This window comes from Bos javanicus, chromosome 27 (genome assembly GCF_032452875.1).
Source record: "Bos javanicus breed banteng chromosome 27, ARS-OSU_banteng_1.0, whole genome shotgun sequence".
Lineage (NCBI taxonomy): Eukaryota > Metazoa > Chordata > Mammalia > Artiodactyla > Bovidae > Bos > Bos javanicus.
In genome coordinates, this window is record NC_083894.1 from 37073025 (window position 1) to 37088524 (window position 15500).

Sequence of the window (15500 nt, forward strand, 5' to 3'; positions counted from 1 at the left end):
ATAGCCATTGCATTTAGAGGGAAGTGCGTGGTGTGTGCAGATGGCACGTGAAGGAACCGTGGTGCAGATGTCCTGTCTTCATTCTCTGTGTTAGATGGAAAGTAAAAGAACAAGCCAGATGGGCCGGGGTGCGGTCAGGAGACAGCGGTACAAGCCCGCAGGTTCCTGACTCTCACCGGGCAGTACCGATGCCCTTAACCTCCCAAAGAAGCATCCCAGCGGGTTGCTGGGCCTCACGAGTGGTTCAATAGCCCCCAGGGGGATCCTCTCTGGTTGTCAAATGGAAGGTCACCCATGTAAGGGGCTGTTGGGCACCCGCTTACATCAGGGTCACTGCACGCAGCGTGACGGTACACGCAGCGTGAAGGCTACACGCAGCGTGACAGTCCCCCCACGTCCACAGGCACTCCAAAGTCCGGCAGAAGAGCGAGATGGACATCGTGGTGAGCGAGGACCTGAACGGGGCCGTGAAGTTCTCCAGCTCGCTGCCGCACCCCAACAACCTCAACAGGTACGCCCCCGGCCTCTCTTCCTCCTCCTCTGCGGCCTGTCCTTCCTTTCTAAAGACGGGGGTTGGGGCCGACGTCCCCGGCAGCTCTGACCCCAGGTCCTGCCATCGTCCATCTCGGTCTTAGCACGCCGTCCCCACCCCACCCGTCTGGAGTCACCTCCTGGGTTCCCAGCACCGCTTGTCGCCCTCCTCAGCCGTGGTGGCTCTGCCTTGCAGGCGTTTGGTCTGGCAGAGGGCTTACCTCCTGGTCAGCTGTAAGCCTCTGAAGGGTAGGGAATTGCCCCTTATGCTCTTTGCCCGTCCTTCTGCAGCCTGGCACTGTGTTACTGCCAATAAATAAACCTTTGCATTTGAACAGCATAGCAGTCTGGTCTCAGAACCAGAATATGAGCCGTCAGGTCATCTTACCAGAACCGGGAGATGGTTCAGGAGACAGCAGCCAGCAGCCCCATGTCGAGGCACGAGGCTCAGTTTCCATGAGTCTGTGGAGGATGGGGAGGGGGGTCCCCTGTGGAGGAGCTGAGCTGGAACTTCCTGGAAGGATCTGGACCAATAGGCAGGGCAGGTTGATGAAGAGGAAGGCTCTTCAAGGGGAAAAGACTTGGGGGCGGCCAGGGAGAGGCAGCGGGTGGTGATGTTGGCCTCTGGAGGGCTTCTGTTGGGGGGCAGGGAGGGGTGCTGGGGGTGCCCAGCAGTGCGGCGTGAACTCCTCAGACGCTTTCCAGGGAGCGACTGACAACATGGATCGAACCGGCGGTGTGGGGCCAGATCGTTGGGCAGTGCTCCTGATGGGGGACGGGGCTGCTCAGCACCTGGAAAGCTGCCTGGAGGGTCTCGCATGGCCCTCTGCCCAGAGGCCCCCGACGGGAGGGTGTTTGTGCAGATCCGATGGCGGGGGTGGGGGGGAGAGGTCGAGCCCCCGAGCGATTCATTTTGTTAAGGGAAGGCTCACCCTTCCTCAGGGTGGTTCAGCCTCAGGGACCACTTTGGCCCCGTCTCGCGATGGTCACATGGGGCGTGAGAAGCGTGTGTGCTCTTCGGTCCCCATGTGCGCCGGGAAGCTGGTGCTGGGCCTCATGCACGTGCACGCACACATGTGGGATGGGAAGCTGGTGCTGGGCCTCGCACACGTGCGCAGGTGCACACACACACCCCCGCCCCCTCAGCGTCCTGGCCCAGCGGCTGGAGAAGTGGCTGCAGCTGATGCTGATGTGGCACCCGCGCCAGAGGGGCACGGACCCCGTCTACGGGCCCAACGGCTGCTTCAAGGCCCTGGACGACATCTTGAACTTGAAGGTGAGCCTGCGCCCAGTCTGCCCCAGGCCATGGGCCCCCTGACCCCTGTGAGGGTGTGATGGGACCCTTGCTGACTGATGGGTCGTGAGGCCGTCGCCGGGGACCCACAGGAAGGGAAAGATTCTGGCATGCGGACCCCAGGCGGGGCCTCTGAGAAGCCGGGCCAGCAGGAAGGCGTCCCCATTGAGCCATGTCTCCTGTGACCCTCCCGTGACCCCCCGGGTTTTTGCAGCTGCTTCATGTCCTGAACATGGTCACGGGCACCCTGCACACCTACCCCGTGACCGAGGACGAGAGCCTGCAGAGCCTGAAGGCCCGCATCCGCCAGGACACAGGCATCCTCGAGGAGGACCAGGAGCTGCTGCAGGAGGCAGGGCTGGCCCTGATCCCCGACAAGCCTGCTGCCCAGTGCCTCTCGGACGGCAAGGTGAGCCCGGCCTCCTGCAGGCGGCAGGTGGCCCGTCTGCCACACCACTGGGCAGGCGCCTGCCCGTTCTGAGGTGGGAACGCGAGATCCCGCGGGCTTGGTAGGAGACACGGATCGCCCCACGCTTTAGCTGTACCTTCCAGACCACTGGGAGTGCCTTTTGCCCTTACTGCCAAAGCGACGCTTCATTCTTCCACGTCAGCCGAAACTGTTTTTGACCCCCCTGTCATGTGCGGTGCCTTGCTGACCACCGCACAAAATGAGCTGCAGATTTAACACAGGGGAAGAGGCACTGGACAGTAAAGGAGATGGCAGGCATCTGAGTTACGCGGTAAAGACAGAGGATAGAGCAGGAGGTACTGCGGTAGATGAGGTGTGCATCAGGTAATAAGCGTAAAGGGAGCAGCCGAGGGCAGTAGAGGCCAGAGGCGCTGGGAGAGGCCTGGTGGGCACCTGGCGCGTCCTGGCCGAGCATGCTCTGTAGTCTCCCGTTTCTTGGGGGACGGTGTGGTGGGGGCCGCGAGACCTTATTTTGCCTCTGGTCCCTTTGCAGCTGAACGAGGGCCGCACGCTGGACATGGACCTCGTTTTCCTCTTTGACAACAGCAGGGTCACCTATGAAAGCCAGGTCTCCCCACAGCCCCAGCCTGAAAGCGTCAGCTGCATCTGTAAGCACGGCCTATTCTTTTAAAAAGACGATCACTTATAGCTCTTGGGACAAAGCTAGGGGGAGAGCCCTGGCCCAAGCGAGGGGTCCCCCCAGGCAGGCGCGTCCACCCGGTCCTCAGACAGCTGTCTTCAGTCGCACATGTGAGGGGCAGCCCTGCCGGAGGCAGGACAGGACATCTTCAGTTATTTCAACCTCATCTAAACAAAGGACAGAGAAGATGGCCCACAGGCTGTTGACCTTGAATCGCAAAACCATCTTATTTGTGAAGTTGTCTTTGTACGTTAGGAATTGATACATGCACAAGATAGCAAAAGGTACGATAGAATAACACGGTGAAGAGTAAGCCCTCCATGTCCCCAGTTTCCCAGGGAAAACTGCCACCAGACTCCTGAGTCTTCCTTCCAACGTGTTCTGTGTATCTGTAAATTTGGACGTGTGTGTACCCCGGGGCGCAAATGTGAGCAACAGGAAGCAGGCTCAACACCCAAGGCGGTTGTGTAATAGCCGAGCCGTTACAGAGCCAGAGGGCTCCAGGGGTGGGATGCTGTCGTCCACCGCAGGCACTGCGCCCTGACGGTCGCCTGTGTTTCCGTTCAGTGCAAGAGCCCAAGAGGAACCTCCCGTTCTTCCAGCTGCGGAAGGTGTGGGGCCAAGTCTGGCACAGCATCCAGGCCCTGAAGGAAGACTGCAGCCGCCTGCAGCAGGGCCAGCGCGCGGCCATGTAGGTGCCCAGCTGCAGGACGCCGCGTACCGAGTGCCCAGTGCCTGGCCGTGGGGCGGGGGCCGAGGCGGGGGCCCAGGGTCAGCCACCGTCGGGAGGGGCAGGAGGGAAGACGCTGCTCTGGAAGGGCGGGAAGCCGTCGATGGGCGGGATGGAGGGAGGGCCTGTTATACCCAGCAGGCACATGTGGTCAGTGCACGGGCCAGGGGTGTGGACAGGGCGGGGGGGCAGCCGGCTAGAGGGCTGGCCTGGCTCCATTGCGGGTAGGCCACCCTGCCGGGCCAGGCTGACTCCTTCCCCAGGTTGTGGCCGGTCTGGGTTCCTTTGCGTGGCACTTCACCTAATTCTAGTTTCGAAGCAGAGCCTCACCCATCGCCACGGGCCAGGAAATTGTCGTGATGGATATAAGTGGCTGCTCTTGTTATGATTATACTAATTACAGCAGGGGCCTGCCAAGGTGTTGGAGGCCACTTTTATTATTGTCCAGGAAGTGGTACCTGGATCCCAAACATGCCCACGGTGTGTCTCTCGGGGGCCCCTGCAGGATGAATCTGCTGCGGAACAACAGCTGTCTGTCCAAGATGAAGAACTCCATGGCCTCCATGTCTCAGCAGCTCAAGGCCAAGCTGGACTTCTTTAAGACCAGTATCCAGATTGACCTGGAGAAGTACAGGGAGCAGACGGAGTTTGGGATCAGTGAGTGTGTCCTTAGCAATCAGTCTGGAGAGACCATTAAACTCTTCTTTCTCAAGTATTTTTTTTTTGGTCCTCTTATAATGGAGTTCCTTTTTACTTTCTTGGTTTTGGGGTGTTTTCATTTTATTTTTAACTATTGTTTTCACCTCCGTGTTTTTCCTCCAGCGTCGGACAAGCTGCTGCTAGCCTGGAGGGAGATGGAGCAGGCCGTGGAGCTCTGCGGACGGGTAGGAGGCTCCCTGGGGTCCCCAGCCTGGCCAAGGGCACCCTCTTCCCTGCCATCTTTCCCCTTTCTCACTGAGTGCTCGGTCCAGCTTCTGTGTCAAAAATCACATTTTCCTCTCCAGGCTCTCTGCCCTCAGCTAGCACTTGCTGGAAGGTAGGGGGTGCCAGGCAGAGGTCCCCAGTGTGTCTGGTCCAGGAGCCACACAGATCTGAGTCAGGCTTACGACGTGACACGTCCCGGGGAGTGCAGACCTCTTCCCGCGAGAAGGGCCTTTGCATAAAGGAGCAGCACTCCGCCATGTCAGAAGTTGCCCTGACTTCCTCCTCGGGACACTGAGCCTGTAGGAAGGAACGGGTCTGAAGGGGCAAGTCTGAGGGCTGTGAGTCAGATGCCGCTGAAGTGTTGATCGTGAGGCCAGGCAGGGAGGCGGGGTGCCCCGGTGGACCTTGCTCAGGGGGAAGCCTGGGCCCCAAGGCCTTTTCCTGGACTTTTCCACCATCTATCTGCCCAGTGAACTCGGGCAGGGAGCCTCCCCTCCGTGTCGAAGTGTCTGTTTCTATAAATCGGTGCCGATGCCCCTCGTTCGAGGTGGGTGACCCCTTGTTCGGGCGCAGGGACGTGAGCCACCACGCCACCCCACCGCTCCCCCCGATCTCTGTCCTCGTGGGCGTAACCCTTGAGATCAAGGACGAATTAGGAGAGGGGAGTGTGCCCCAGCTCGTCTCCACACCGGGGCCAGGCTGGGTCCTCTTGGGCCCCGTCGCATCTCACCCCAGTTTCCGGTGGGGGAGACTGCAGCTTGGGGCCAGGGTGACCTGCCCCAGGGCCACAGAGCTGGCGGGTGGCAGGCCCAGATCCCAGCCGCAGACTCCCAAGGCCGTGTCCCTTCTAGCCGGGCAGCTGAAGGTCCGTGGTGAGGCTCAGGTGTCCCTGGCCGAGTCCGTCGGGGCTCAGTCTCAGCGCAGCACTGTCTCCAGGAGAACGAGGTGAAGCACTTGGTGGAGCGGATGATGGCCCTGCAGACAGACATCGTGGACCTGCAGCGCAGCCCCATGGGCCGGAAGCAGGGCGGGACGCTGGATGATCTGTGAGTGTGTGTGTGTGTCTATGCGCGGGCGGGCGGGTGGGCTGTTCAAGCGCAGTTCCCCTGGAGCACGCCCTCCCGTGCAGCCTGGTCCTGGGGAGGGCCTCTCGGCACGTCTAGAAGCTGGGCCCGGGCAAACCTCCGTCCCTCTGAGCCTCATCTGATACAGAAGAGCTGTCTGACCTCACAGTTGTGGGGACCAGTTCAGATAACGCCCCGAGCCATGGTTCGTGAACTCCAAAGCATCAGGTTAGATGCCTGGCTGCCCAGCATATCCCAACCTGGGTGTGGCCTGAGAAGCAGGAAGTAGGAAGGGAAGGAGTCGGGTAAGTCTTAGAAGGTGGCACCTTGACTCTTCATTTGAGTCATGATCAGGACTTGGCCTCGGCTACAGGGACCCTCCCTGGGCAGAGCAGCCCCTCCTGCATTCTGGGAGCAGACAGGGGCGCCAGGAGAGCCTCCCTGGGGCTCAGCCAGGCCTCTGATGCTTCTGCCAGGACTCTTAGGACCGGAGGCTCCAGTCTTTGAAATGTGATTATCTGTAGCCTATATTTTGTCAAGTTATTCAGTGTTTTATTTTACTCTGGTTTTCAAACAAAAGTCAACCCCTGGAAACGTCAGCCTGTCTCACTGTGTTCAGGCCCTGGGGAGGGCATGTCTGCTCCTGGCTTGAGTTTCAGAGGCCATGTTTTCTGAACTCAGGACCCGCACCTCTGAATTGCAGGGGCCAGGTTGGTGGGGAACGCTGAGGGACAGAGGAGGCTTCTGTCCTGAGGACTCTCAGGAAGTCTTGACTGTGAGCTTTGAGTTGGCATTTCGACAGTGAGCCGGGTCTTCCTTTGTCATGGGTTTTGCCAGTGACATCCCCAGGGAGCGTGCTTGCCTCCGGCCAGGACATACTGCCCGCCCAGCTTCCAGAAGGCGGTGATGCTGCTGGCAGGGCTCGGGCACTGCCCGCCCAGCGTCCAGAAGGCGGTGATGCTGCTGGCAGGGCTCGGGCGCTGACGGAGCCTCTGCCTTGTGTGTTTCAGGGAAGAGCAGGCGCGGGAGCTTTACCGCAGGCTGAGGGAGAAGCCCAGAGGTGAGTGGGCCCCCGCCCGGGTCCCCCGCTGCCCGGGTACCAGGCTGGTCCCCCCACAGACCATGCGTCTCCGTCCCGCTTTGCAGACCAGCGGACTGATGGTGACAGTCAGGAAATGGTGCGGCTGCTCCTCCAGGCAATCCAAGGCTTTGAGAAGAAAGTGCGAGTGATTTATACGCAGCTCAGGTATCAGGCCGCTGTCCCCTCAGAGGGTGGAGCGAGGAGAGGCCCCGTCCCCTCCCCTGGGCCCCGGAGGAGCTCCCACCCGCAGTGGCCGAGCGGAGTCATCCCCGCTGGGGCCTCGTCCTGCTCCCCCCAAACCGGGCGGGCTGGAGCTCATCGCACTTGGTCTTCACAGTAAGACCGTGGTCTGCAAGCAGAAGGCCCTGGAGCTGCTGCCCAAGGTGGAGGAGGTGGTCAGCCTGATGAGCGAGGACGAGAAGATGGTGGTGCGGCTGCAGGAGAAGCGGCAGAAGGAGCTCTGGAACCTCCTGAAGATTGCGTGTGTGAGTGAGCCCGGGCGGGCCCGTCCTGGAGACGGCAGGGTCGGTGTCCACGCATCAGCTGGGCCGGGCCCCCTCGGGAGGCTCAAGGGGAGAATCCCTCCTCGCCGCTTCTCAGACGCCACTGGCTCCAGCACTCCTTGGCTTGAGGCAGCATCAGTTCAGTCTCTGCCTCTGACTCAGTGTGGCCCTCTTCTCTACGTCTCTCTCTCTTTTTAAAATTGGTTTCTTGTTGGCGGCACTGGGTCTCTGTTGCTGCAGTCAAGCTTTCTCTAGTTGCCGTGAGTGGGGGATGCTCTCGAGTTGGCGATGTGCAGGCTTCTCACTGAGACGGCTTCTCTGGTTGTAGAGCACAGGCTCCAGGGTGCTTGGGCTTAGCCACTCTGCCACACGTAGAATCTTCCTGGACCAGGGATCGAACCCGTGTCCCTTGCGTAGGGAGGTGGACTATCATCTGCTGTACCACCAAAGAAATCCTTTTCTGTGTCGAGTGTGTAAAAACACTTGTCCCTGGGTTTAGGTCCCACCCAGATAATCCAGAGTGTTCTCATCACAGTATCTTTAGCTACATCTGCAAAGATGCTTTTTCCAAATGAGGTCACACCCCGGGTTCCTGGAGACCTGCGTGCAGCCCCCGAGGGGCGTGCCTGCTGGGCCCTGAGCCAGGCCTGTGCAGTGCAGCGCTCGGCCCGCTCTGCGTGTGCCCACCATCCCAGTGTAGCTGTGATCCCACTGAGTGCTGCTCAGAGAGAAACCGCAGCACAGAAGAGAGCCCAGGACAGAAACTGGAGAAGAGCCGAGAAAAGCTTGGAATCGAGCTGGCAGGCGGCGGGAAGGCTGAGGAGGCTGATGGCAGAGCCACTCGGCCACAGGCCGGGGAGGCCCGCTGCTCCAGGTGCGCCGGCTGCCGCAGCCCAGGAAACACCTCGGCCTCTTGCTCCCCATGTGGCGCAAGTCACGGGAAGTCACCTAGGACCTCCGTGTGTTTCTCTTCTCCTTGGGAAGAGTAAACGCGCCTTCCTTCTCATTTCCTTGTAAGGGTTTGTTAAGCAATCCAGCTAATGAAAGAGAAGCCTCAGGGCCTTCCCTGGCGGTCCAGTGGTAGAGAATCCACCTTCCAACACGGGCCGAGGGTTTGTTCACTGGTCAGGACACTTAAGATCCCACGTGCCACGGGGCAACTCAGCCCTCAGGCCACAACTAGAGAAGCCTATGACTGCAATCAAGAGCCTGCAGAGCCAAAAAAACACAGAATTAAATGGCCAATGGTTGATTTAAAAAACAAGAAATAGAATCCTCAAATCTCTCTGTATTTAGAACCCCCAGAATTTAAAATTAAATGGCCAGTGGTTGATTTTTTTAAAAAAGAAATAGAACTCTCAAATCTTTCTGTATTTAGAACCCCCAAAATTTAAAATTAAATGGCCAATGGTTGATTAAAAAAAAAAGAAATAGAACCCTCAGATCTCTCTGTATTTAGAACCCTCAATCAAAAAGTTACACCTGCAGATGCAGAAGCAGTTTCTAAGCCGAAATGCAAACCATGAGACGGCAATGTTGCCTGATTTCTGCAGGAAGAGCATGTGTCTCGTGGCCAGGTGTCTTCACGAGAAAACACCCTGCCATGAAAGCAGAATTTCAGTCATCCCTCTGCCCCCAGACCACTGACTCTCTTTCCGGTTTTGCCCTTTAGAGCAAGGTCCGGGGTCCCGTCAGCGGAAGCCCGGACAGCATGAACGCCTCCCGCCTGAGTCACCCCTGCCAGCTGATGTCACAGCCCTGCACGGCTCCCGACAGCTTGCCCGAGGCCGCCGAGAAGAGGTCAGTCCTCATCCACGGCGCCCAGTACCGAAGTCCGGGGCGCATCGGGAAGTTGTGGGCACAGAAGCGTGGGTCTCTTGGTGGCGGCCAGCGTCTCCCATCAGTGGCGCTGTGCGCGCCCCTTGGTGTCTGTCCCCCGTGCCGGGCGCTGTGGGCGTGGATGTGGTGTGTTGCTCACAACGCTGCTTGTGACCTGCCCAGCCAGGCGTCCTTACCTGAGGCCGAGTTGCTCTCACTGGATGGGAACCTTCCGTCCAGTGCTGGCCAGTCCTGTGCCGTCCCCTCATCCGTCCCTCGCTATTTGCTCACAGAAGCAGGTCCCCGAGGGTGTTTGCTGGTCACCGCGCCCCAGCCACGCACTGCTGGTCCCTCCTGTGGCCCCTCCTCCCCCCACCCCCCGTTCACCCCTCCCTGCCTGCTGCGTACTCCCCTGCTGCAGAGCTGGGAGTGCAGCCTCAGAGCCCTTCCCGTGAGGCTTTCCCTCTCTGCTTCCAGCCCAGTGCTGCCCCCAGGCCCTCTCTGGTCAAATCCGTCTTCATGGGAGACCGTTTTGATTGAGTTATTCTTCCGGATATTCAGGGACCAGCCATGGCAGCCAGCTGCCTCGGGGCCAAGGCTGAGCCTTTTCCAGCCTCCAAGCGTTCTCTCCAGGCTCACCCCTGCTCCCAGGAAGCTCCTGGCTCTGCCCGGGGGTCTTGGAGCCTGGTCCAGACCAGCAGCATCAGTGGGTTCTGGGCTCTCACTGGACATGCGGTTCGGGATCGGCAGCCCTGGGTAACCAGGCCGGGCCAACCCACCTGCATCCTGGAGCCCCGGGTCCTCGGCTCTGCTGAAGCCCTCCCCGGAGTGTCTTCCCTCCACCCCAGTCCTGCCTCCCACCCTCTCTGCGGCCCGGACACATACGCACAGATCGCTGTCTTCTGAGACACCTGTGCGGTTTTTTTGTTTCTGGTTCAGCCTCACACCCATTTCTTCAGAGCCTTCCCTTGCTGGGCCCCAGGCACTGGAGATAGTGAAAATTGATTCCTAAGGGCAGATCTACAGACTAGAGAGGAGACTTGATTGCTGAGGGAGAGGAATGACTGACACCGGGTACAGGGTTTCCCCTTGGGTGATGAAAACGGTCAAGGACTAGACCTCTGCGGTGGTTGCACAGCGCCGTAAGTGCACCAGAAGGGTGTAGTCGTGCACCTTAAACAGGTGAATTTTATGGTTTGTGAATATATCTCAGTAAAGCTGTTTTCAAGAAGTCCTGTTCCTGTACTTAGGGAGTTTGTAACCTGTACTGTTTTGGGGTTTTTTGTTTTTTTTTTTTCTCTTCTCTATTTCTCTTTTTGGCCTCTTGGCTTGCAGAATGTATTTCCCTAAGCAGATACTGAACCTGGGCCCTCGGCAGTGAAAGTGCAGAGTCCTAACCACTGGACCACCAGAGAATTCCCCATGTCGGATTCTTAATTCTCTCCCCAACTTCCAGTTAACTCCTTGAGGGTGGTAACCAGGTCCGGGGCCTCTGGGGCCTGGGCAGTGGCCGCCGGTGTATGAGTCTGGGCTCTGCTCCTCTCACCAGCGCCCCCTTTGCGGTGAGAGGAGGAACTGCAGGCCCTTTCTGTTGGGTTTGTCCTGTTCCTCCACGAGATCCTCAAAGCTCTAGGAAAGGTGTCCTGGGGGCTCAGGCTGCCGTCTGTCTGCCCACCTGGAGCCGAGGTTAGAACAGGACAGATGGCTTGCTTTGGTCTCGCCTTTCTCAGCCATGGCCTGTTCTCGGGACGTGTGCATTTCTTATTGTAGAGAAGGTGGGACGTGTGCATTTCTCATCATAGGAAAGGCAAGAGCGCAGCAGATGAATCAGTTCCTAGAACACGCCGCTCCCAGTCTCAGAGAGCTGAGGACACCTGGGGAAGTCTCGTGGTCTGTACGCCTTTGTCAGTTTCAAAAACTGTGAAACAGGTGATCTGGGAGAGATTTTCAGATGGTGGCAGTTTAGAGAGAGCCTAAGAAATCTCTTCGGCTCTGAGCTTTCTTATTAGGCCAGACCTCTGCTTTCTCATGTTGTGAATGGCGATGCTCACGGCTGGGTTCGAGCTTCCGTAACAGCACTCAAGAAGAACAGATGAAATCTCGAGGCAGTGTCGTGTATTTTAAGACACTCAGAATATTCGTTCAATTTTTAAAGTCTTTCCAGAAGCCCTTTAGCATATTTGTACACAGTAATATATTACTTTTGAAAAAGTATGTTCACACTGACCGCATTCTAATAGTCCAGTTGTTTTCTTCAGTGAGGACCTGGTGGCTGAAGCTCACACCCTGTGCACCCAGCTGGAGAACACCCTGCAGGACACCATGAAGGAGCAGGACCAGAGTTTGAGGGTAATGGCCCACGGGGACCCCCGCTGCTCCACACCTTTTCTTTTCTGCAGCAAACGAGGAGAAGCTGAGAGAGAGGTGACGCCCTGCCGCCTTGATCTCAGTGTACACTTGCGATTTTCTGGTACAACCTTCTTATTCATCATGATGACAGGGCTGACGACTGTTGAACGAGCACAGGTACCTTACGTGCTCTATCTCCTCTCATCCGCACTGCACATGGTCCTTATGAGGCCGGTAGCATCCCTGTGGGAAGGCTTCTCTCCCGCTCTTCCCTTCTGTGCAGTTGCTGGGCATGCACGTCAGAGGTGCGGTGCTGGGCTCCAGGGACAAAGCCGTCACCACCCCCTCTCTCAGGGACTCAGAGCTTAGGGACTCAGCAAGCCTAGCTCTAGGGAAGCTGATCTAAAGAAAAATGAGTCCAGATGCAGAGACATCGAGGCAAAGCTGAACTTGCCGCCGCTGCTGCTGCTGCTGCTGCTGCTAAGTCGATTCAGTCGTGTCCGACTCTGTGCGACCCCATAGACTGTGGCCCACCAGGCTCCCCGTCCCTGGGATTCTCCAGGCAAGAACACTGGAGTGGGTTGCCATTTCCTTCTCCAGTGCGTGAAAGTGAAAAGTGAAAGTGAAGTCGTTCAGTCGTGTCTGACTCTTAGCAACCCCATGGACTGCAGCCTACAGGCTCCTCCGTCCATGGGATTTTCCAGGCAAGAGTACTGGAGTGGGTTGCTGAGACGATGCTTATTCGTTCACTTGGGTCTTTTAATGGCCATTTCCTGCCAATACAGTCCCGTGATAGTGTTTCCGGAACTTCTCGGTTTGGGGAAGGATCGGAGAGGTCACTGCCAATGGTAATCACCTCTTATTTCTTCAAGTGTCCTTCTCCGGTTTGGGGCTTTCTGTGTCTCCTTCTTGCTGCTCTTCCTCCTCTGGGCCCTGTATGATTTGATCCTTGCACTGCCTATTTGCTTCTGCCAAAGGAAGTCTGGCCAGGCGGTTCCACCTGGTTAGCCTGGAGGTGGAGAGCTGAGACGAGCCCTGGGCACCTGGGCATGCAGTGAGCATAGGTCAGTGCTGTGAGCTGCAGGAATAACACTTAAATCGCCTGGCCAGAGTCTGAGGGGCTCCACGCCCATCTGAAGATAAGCTCCTGCACGATCTTGAAGACGTAGCTCCGGCTCTGGGGTCCCTTGCAGAAACTTGACTGTCAGTTAAAGGCTCTAGCCTTCCTTCTAAATTGCGCTGGTTGCCTCCCAAAGAAGAAAACCAGGTACCTGGGTGGCCACGGGGTTGTTAATGAGCCCGTTGACTTTCAGTCTCTAGACTGGAGCTGGTTGCAGTCGGAGGAGGAGGAACAGCAGAGCCTGGAGCGGGCCTCGTGACGGTGGGCGGCCCTGGCCCTGATGGGCCGCCTGGCCCGAGGCCCCAGCATCATCGCGCCGGCATCCTCGGCACCCAGACAGGGATCGCGCTCCTCCAGCAGCCGTTACGGTCACCGTGGACCGAAGGCATGGCCCTCCATGGGCATAGCCAGCAGCTCGTCCACTTGCTGGATTTCCTCCGCTGCAGAGGCCCAGAGGACGTGGATGCGGGGGGGCGGCATGTAGGAGATGTCACCTGGGCCACCGCTGCCCCCGTGAGGGGAAAGGAGTGCTCCAGGCTCAGTGGCTGCACCCAACTGGCTCCCAGGACGCAGTCTGAGTGGCGCTCTGTGCCAGCTGTCTCCTCCTGACCCCTCCTGCTCTCCAAAGGAGGTCTGTGTGTGTAGCTCGAGTTTCTGGATCCAGCTTCTCTTGAGCAGACCTCGAAACCCCGGACCCCACCCTGCCCCATCCTCCTTTCTCCTCTGATCTCACTGCTGCTAACATTCGTCCTTCCACCTGCAACCTGCAGCCAGGCTGCGGTCCTTCCATCCAGCCTGACTGTCTGGAGCCAGGAGGGAACAGCATCTCCCTTCCTCCGGGTCCCAAAGAGTCCTGGGAGCGAGCTGCCTTGGAGAAGAAGGAAAGACGGAAAGAGTGTCTGTCACCCACGAGCCTGCTGACCCCCTGTGCCCACAGCCCTGCCCTGTGTGCGGCCATGGGGGCACGGGAGAGGTCCCGCCCCTCGTATCCTCTCACGGTATTATTTAGTGAATGTATTTAAAAAACAGATTCTCTATTTTGCAACATGACTCAGACCCCACTGTCTATTTTTATAATACCTCTGGTTAGGACTTAACAAACTCAAAAACCCAACTGCAATGGAACGTTTGATGAAATCGAACGGTGCTAGAGCCCGTGCTGCCTCTCTGCCGTCTCACAAAAGCTTCTCTGTGTAACAGAAGGACAGCACGGTGAGCTTGGATGATCCCAGGCAGGCAAGTTTGGTTGGAGAAGAAAGCCAGACGAGAAGTTTCACAGAGTGCCTTCCGTGGAGGCGGTACCGTGGGTTCCATGTACAGGAAGTTTGGGGAACAACGGTTCATGCTTTAAGTGCCTCTTAGAAATTCACATTATGCACTGGTTTACTGAAGGAAGGAAAGTCCCTTGATAATAAACTGGGTTAATTCTGCCTAAATCCGCTGTTTCCCCAACTCACTTGACAATGACACCTTTTATTTTTCTCTCGTGTGCATGTAATATTGATGAACGGCCCAAAGAACTGGAGAGTGATAAAGCATGATTTAGAAAACACTGGTGAGGAACACAGTGGGAATTTAGACCTGAATGGTAGGCTGGGGTGGGGTCAGATTAGGGAGGGAATGAGTGTTGAGCTAAGAGTCAGGGGCCAATTTTAATGGCAGCTGGAAGTCACTGAAGAATTTTGAGTAAAGAAACATCACCAAAGTTCATGCTTCAAAAGAGTAACAGGGATTTCCCTGGTGGTGCAGTGGTTAAGAATCCGCCTTCCAATGCAGGAGACATGAGTTCAATCCCTGGTCGAGGAACTAAGATCCCAAATGCCAGGGGGCAGCTAAGCCCACACACCACAACTAGACTGGCATGCAGCAACTAAGACCCAATGCAGCCAAATAAATAGAAATTTTTAAATTAAAAAATGATAAAAGAGTAATATAACTAGAAAGTGCTAATGGGTTGAAAAAAATGAAAACCCTGGAGGTTGGACTTCCAGAAAGTGGAGCAGATGCACCTCCCCACCTCCTAGTGCAGCTGAGACCCTTGGACGTTATTTATAAACGAAGAAGATTCTGAAAGATAGAAGGATGCAGAGCAGCGGGGACCTTGGCCCTGAGTGGTAACACGCGGTGAGTTCCCAATTCCTCTTGCTCCTGCGTCCCTGGCGGGTGCTGGAGACACCAGCCGATGACGCCAGCAGAGACGCTGCTCTCCAACTCTGTCAGGTTCCTAGGTCTGCTGTAACAAATCACCACAAACTTCATGGCTTAACACACATCTATTCTCACAGGTCTGGAGGCTGGAAGTCTGAAATCAAGTCCTCCAAAGTCTCTACGGGTGATTCTGTTACTTGCTTCCTCCAGCTTCTGGTGAATCCAGGAGATCCTTGACTTGTGGCCGCTTCTCTGCCTCTGTGGTCGTATTGCCACCACTTTTCTGTCTCTCAAATCAAATGTGCCTTTTAGAAAATCAAATGTGCCTTGTGATCAAATTCAAGGCTGATCTGGATAAGTGTCTCTTTTCAAGACCCTTATCTTACATTTTGCAATATAAGGCAATATTTATAGATTCTGGGGATTGGGATGTGGACATTTCTTCCTGGGGGCCACCATTGAGCCCATATAGCCCCTCCACAAAATTCATGGTATAAAGAATGACTTAGAAAAGAGAAGAGCAAAATAAAAGCAAGCAGAATGAACAAAGCAATAAAGGTCAGAGCAGAAATCAAAGACATTGACAAATAGGAAAACAATACGATCAATAAATGAGCTGATTTTTGATATGTTCAAAGACGGAAGACACAAATCATCAATATTAGGAATGAAACAATGAAATTACTGATGTTGCAAATACCAAAAGAATAGTACAGGAATACTATGAACAACTATGCGTATAAATATAACTTAGAATAAATGAACCAATTACTTGAAAAACGCAATCTACCACAACTCGTCAAATTTGAAATAATATGAATAGCAATAT

At 56.4% G+C, this 15500-nt stretch overlaps 1 protein-coding gene across 3 annotated transcripts in view; it reads left to right on the top strand.

The window, feature by feature from the left end:
* The window catches only part of IKBKB (inhibitor of nuclear factor kappa B kinase subunit beta), a 52958-nt gene extending 38999 nt beyond the window's left edge, over window positions 1-13959 (top strand). For 2 of the 3 annotated variants that reach the window (XM_061404590.1, XM_061404591.1), the window contains 13 exons: window positions 404-511; window positions 1678-1807; window positions 2040-2234; window positions 2788-2902; window positions 3502-3625; window positions 4170-4321; window positions 4487-4548; window positions 5525-5634; window positions 6663-6712; window positions 6799-6898; window positions 7071-7218; window positions 8909-9036; window positions 11313-13959. In XM_061404590.1, coding sequence (XP_061260574.1) covers window positions 404-511; window positions 1678-1807; window positions 2040-2234; window positions 2788-2902; window positions 3502-3625; window positions 4170-4321; window positions 4487-4548; window positions 5525-5634; window positions 6663-6712; window positions 6799-6898; window positions 7071-7218; window positions 8909-9036; window positions 11313-11772 — 1882 coding nt within the window. In that variant the 3' untranslated portion in view covers window positions 11773-13959. The remainder of the gene's footprint in view (window positions 1-403; window positions 512-1677; window positions 1808-2039; window positions 2235-2787; window positions 2903-3501; window positions 3626-4169; window positions 4322-4486; window positions 4549-5524; window positions 5635-6662; window positions 6713-6798; window positions 6899-7070; window positions 7219-8908; window positions 9037-11312) is intronic. The other variant, XM_061404593.1, reaches the window with a different exon arrangement.
* The last annotated feature ends 1541 nt before the right edge of the window (window positions 13960-15500 follow it).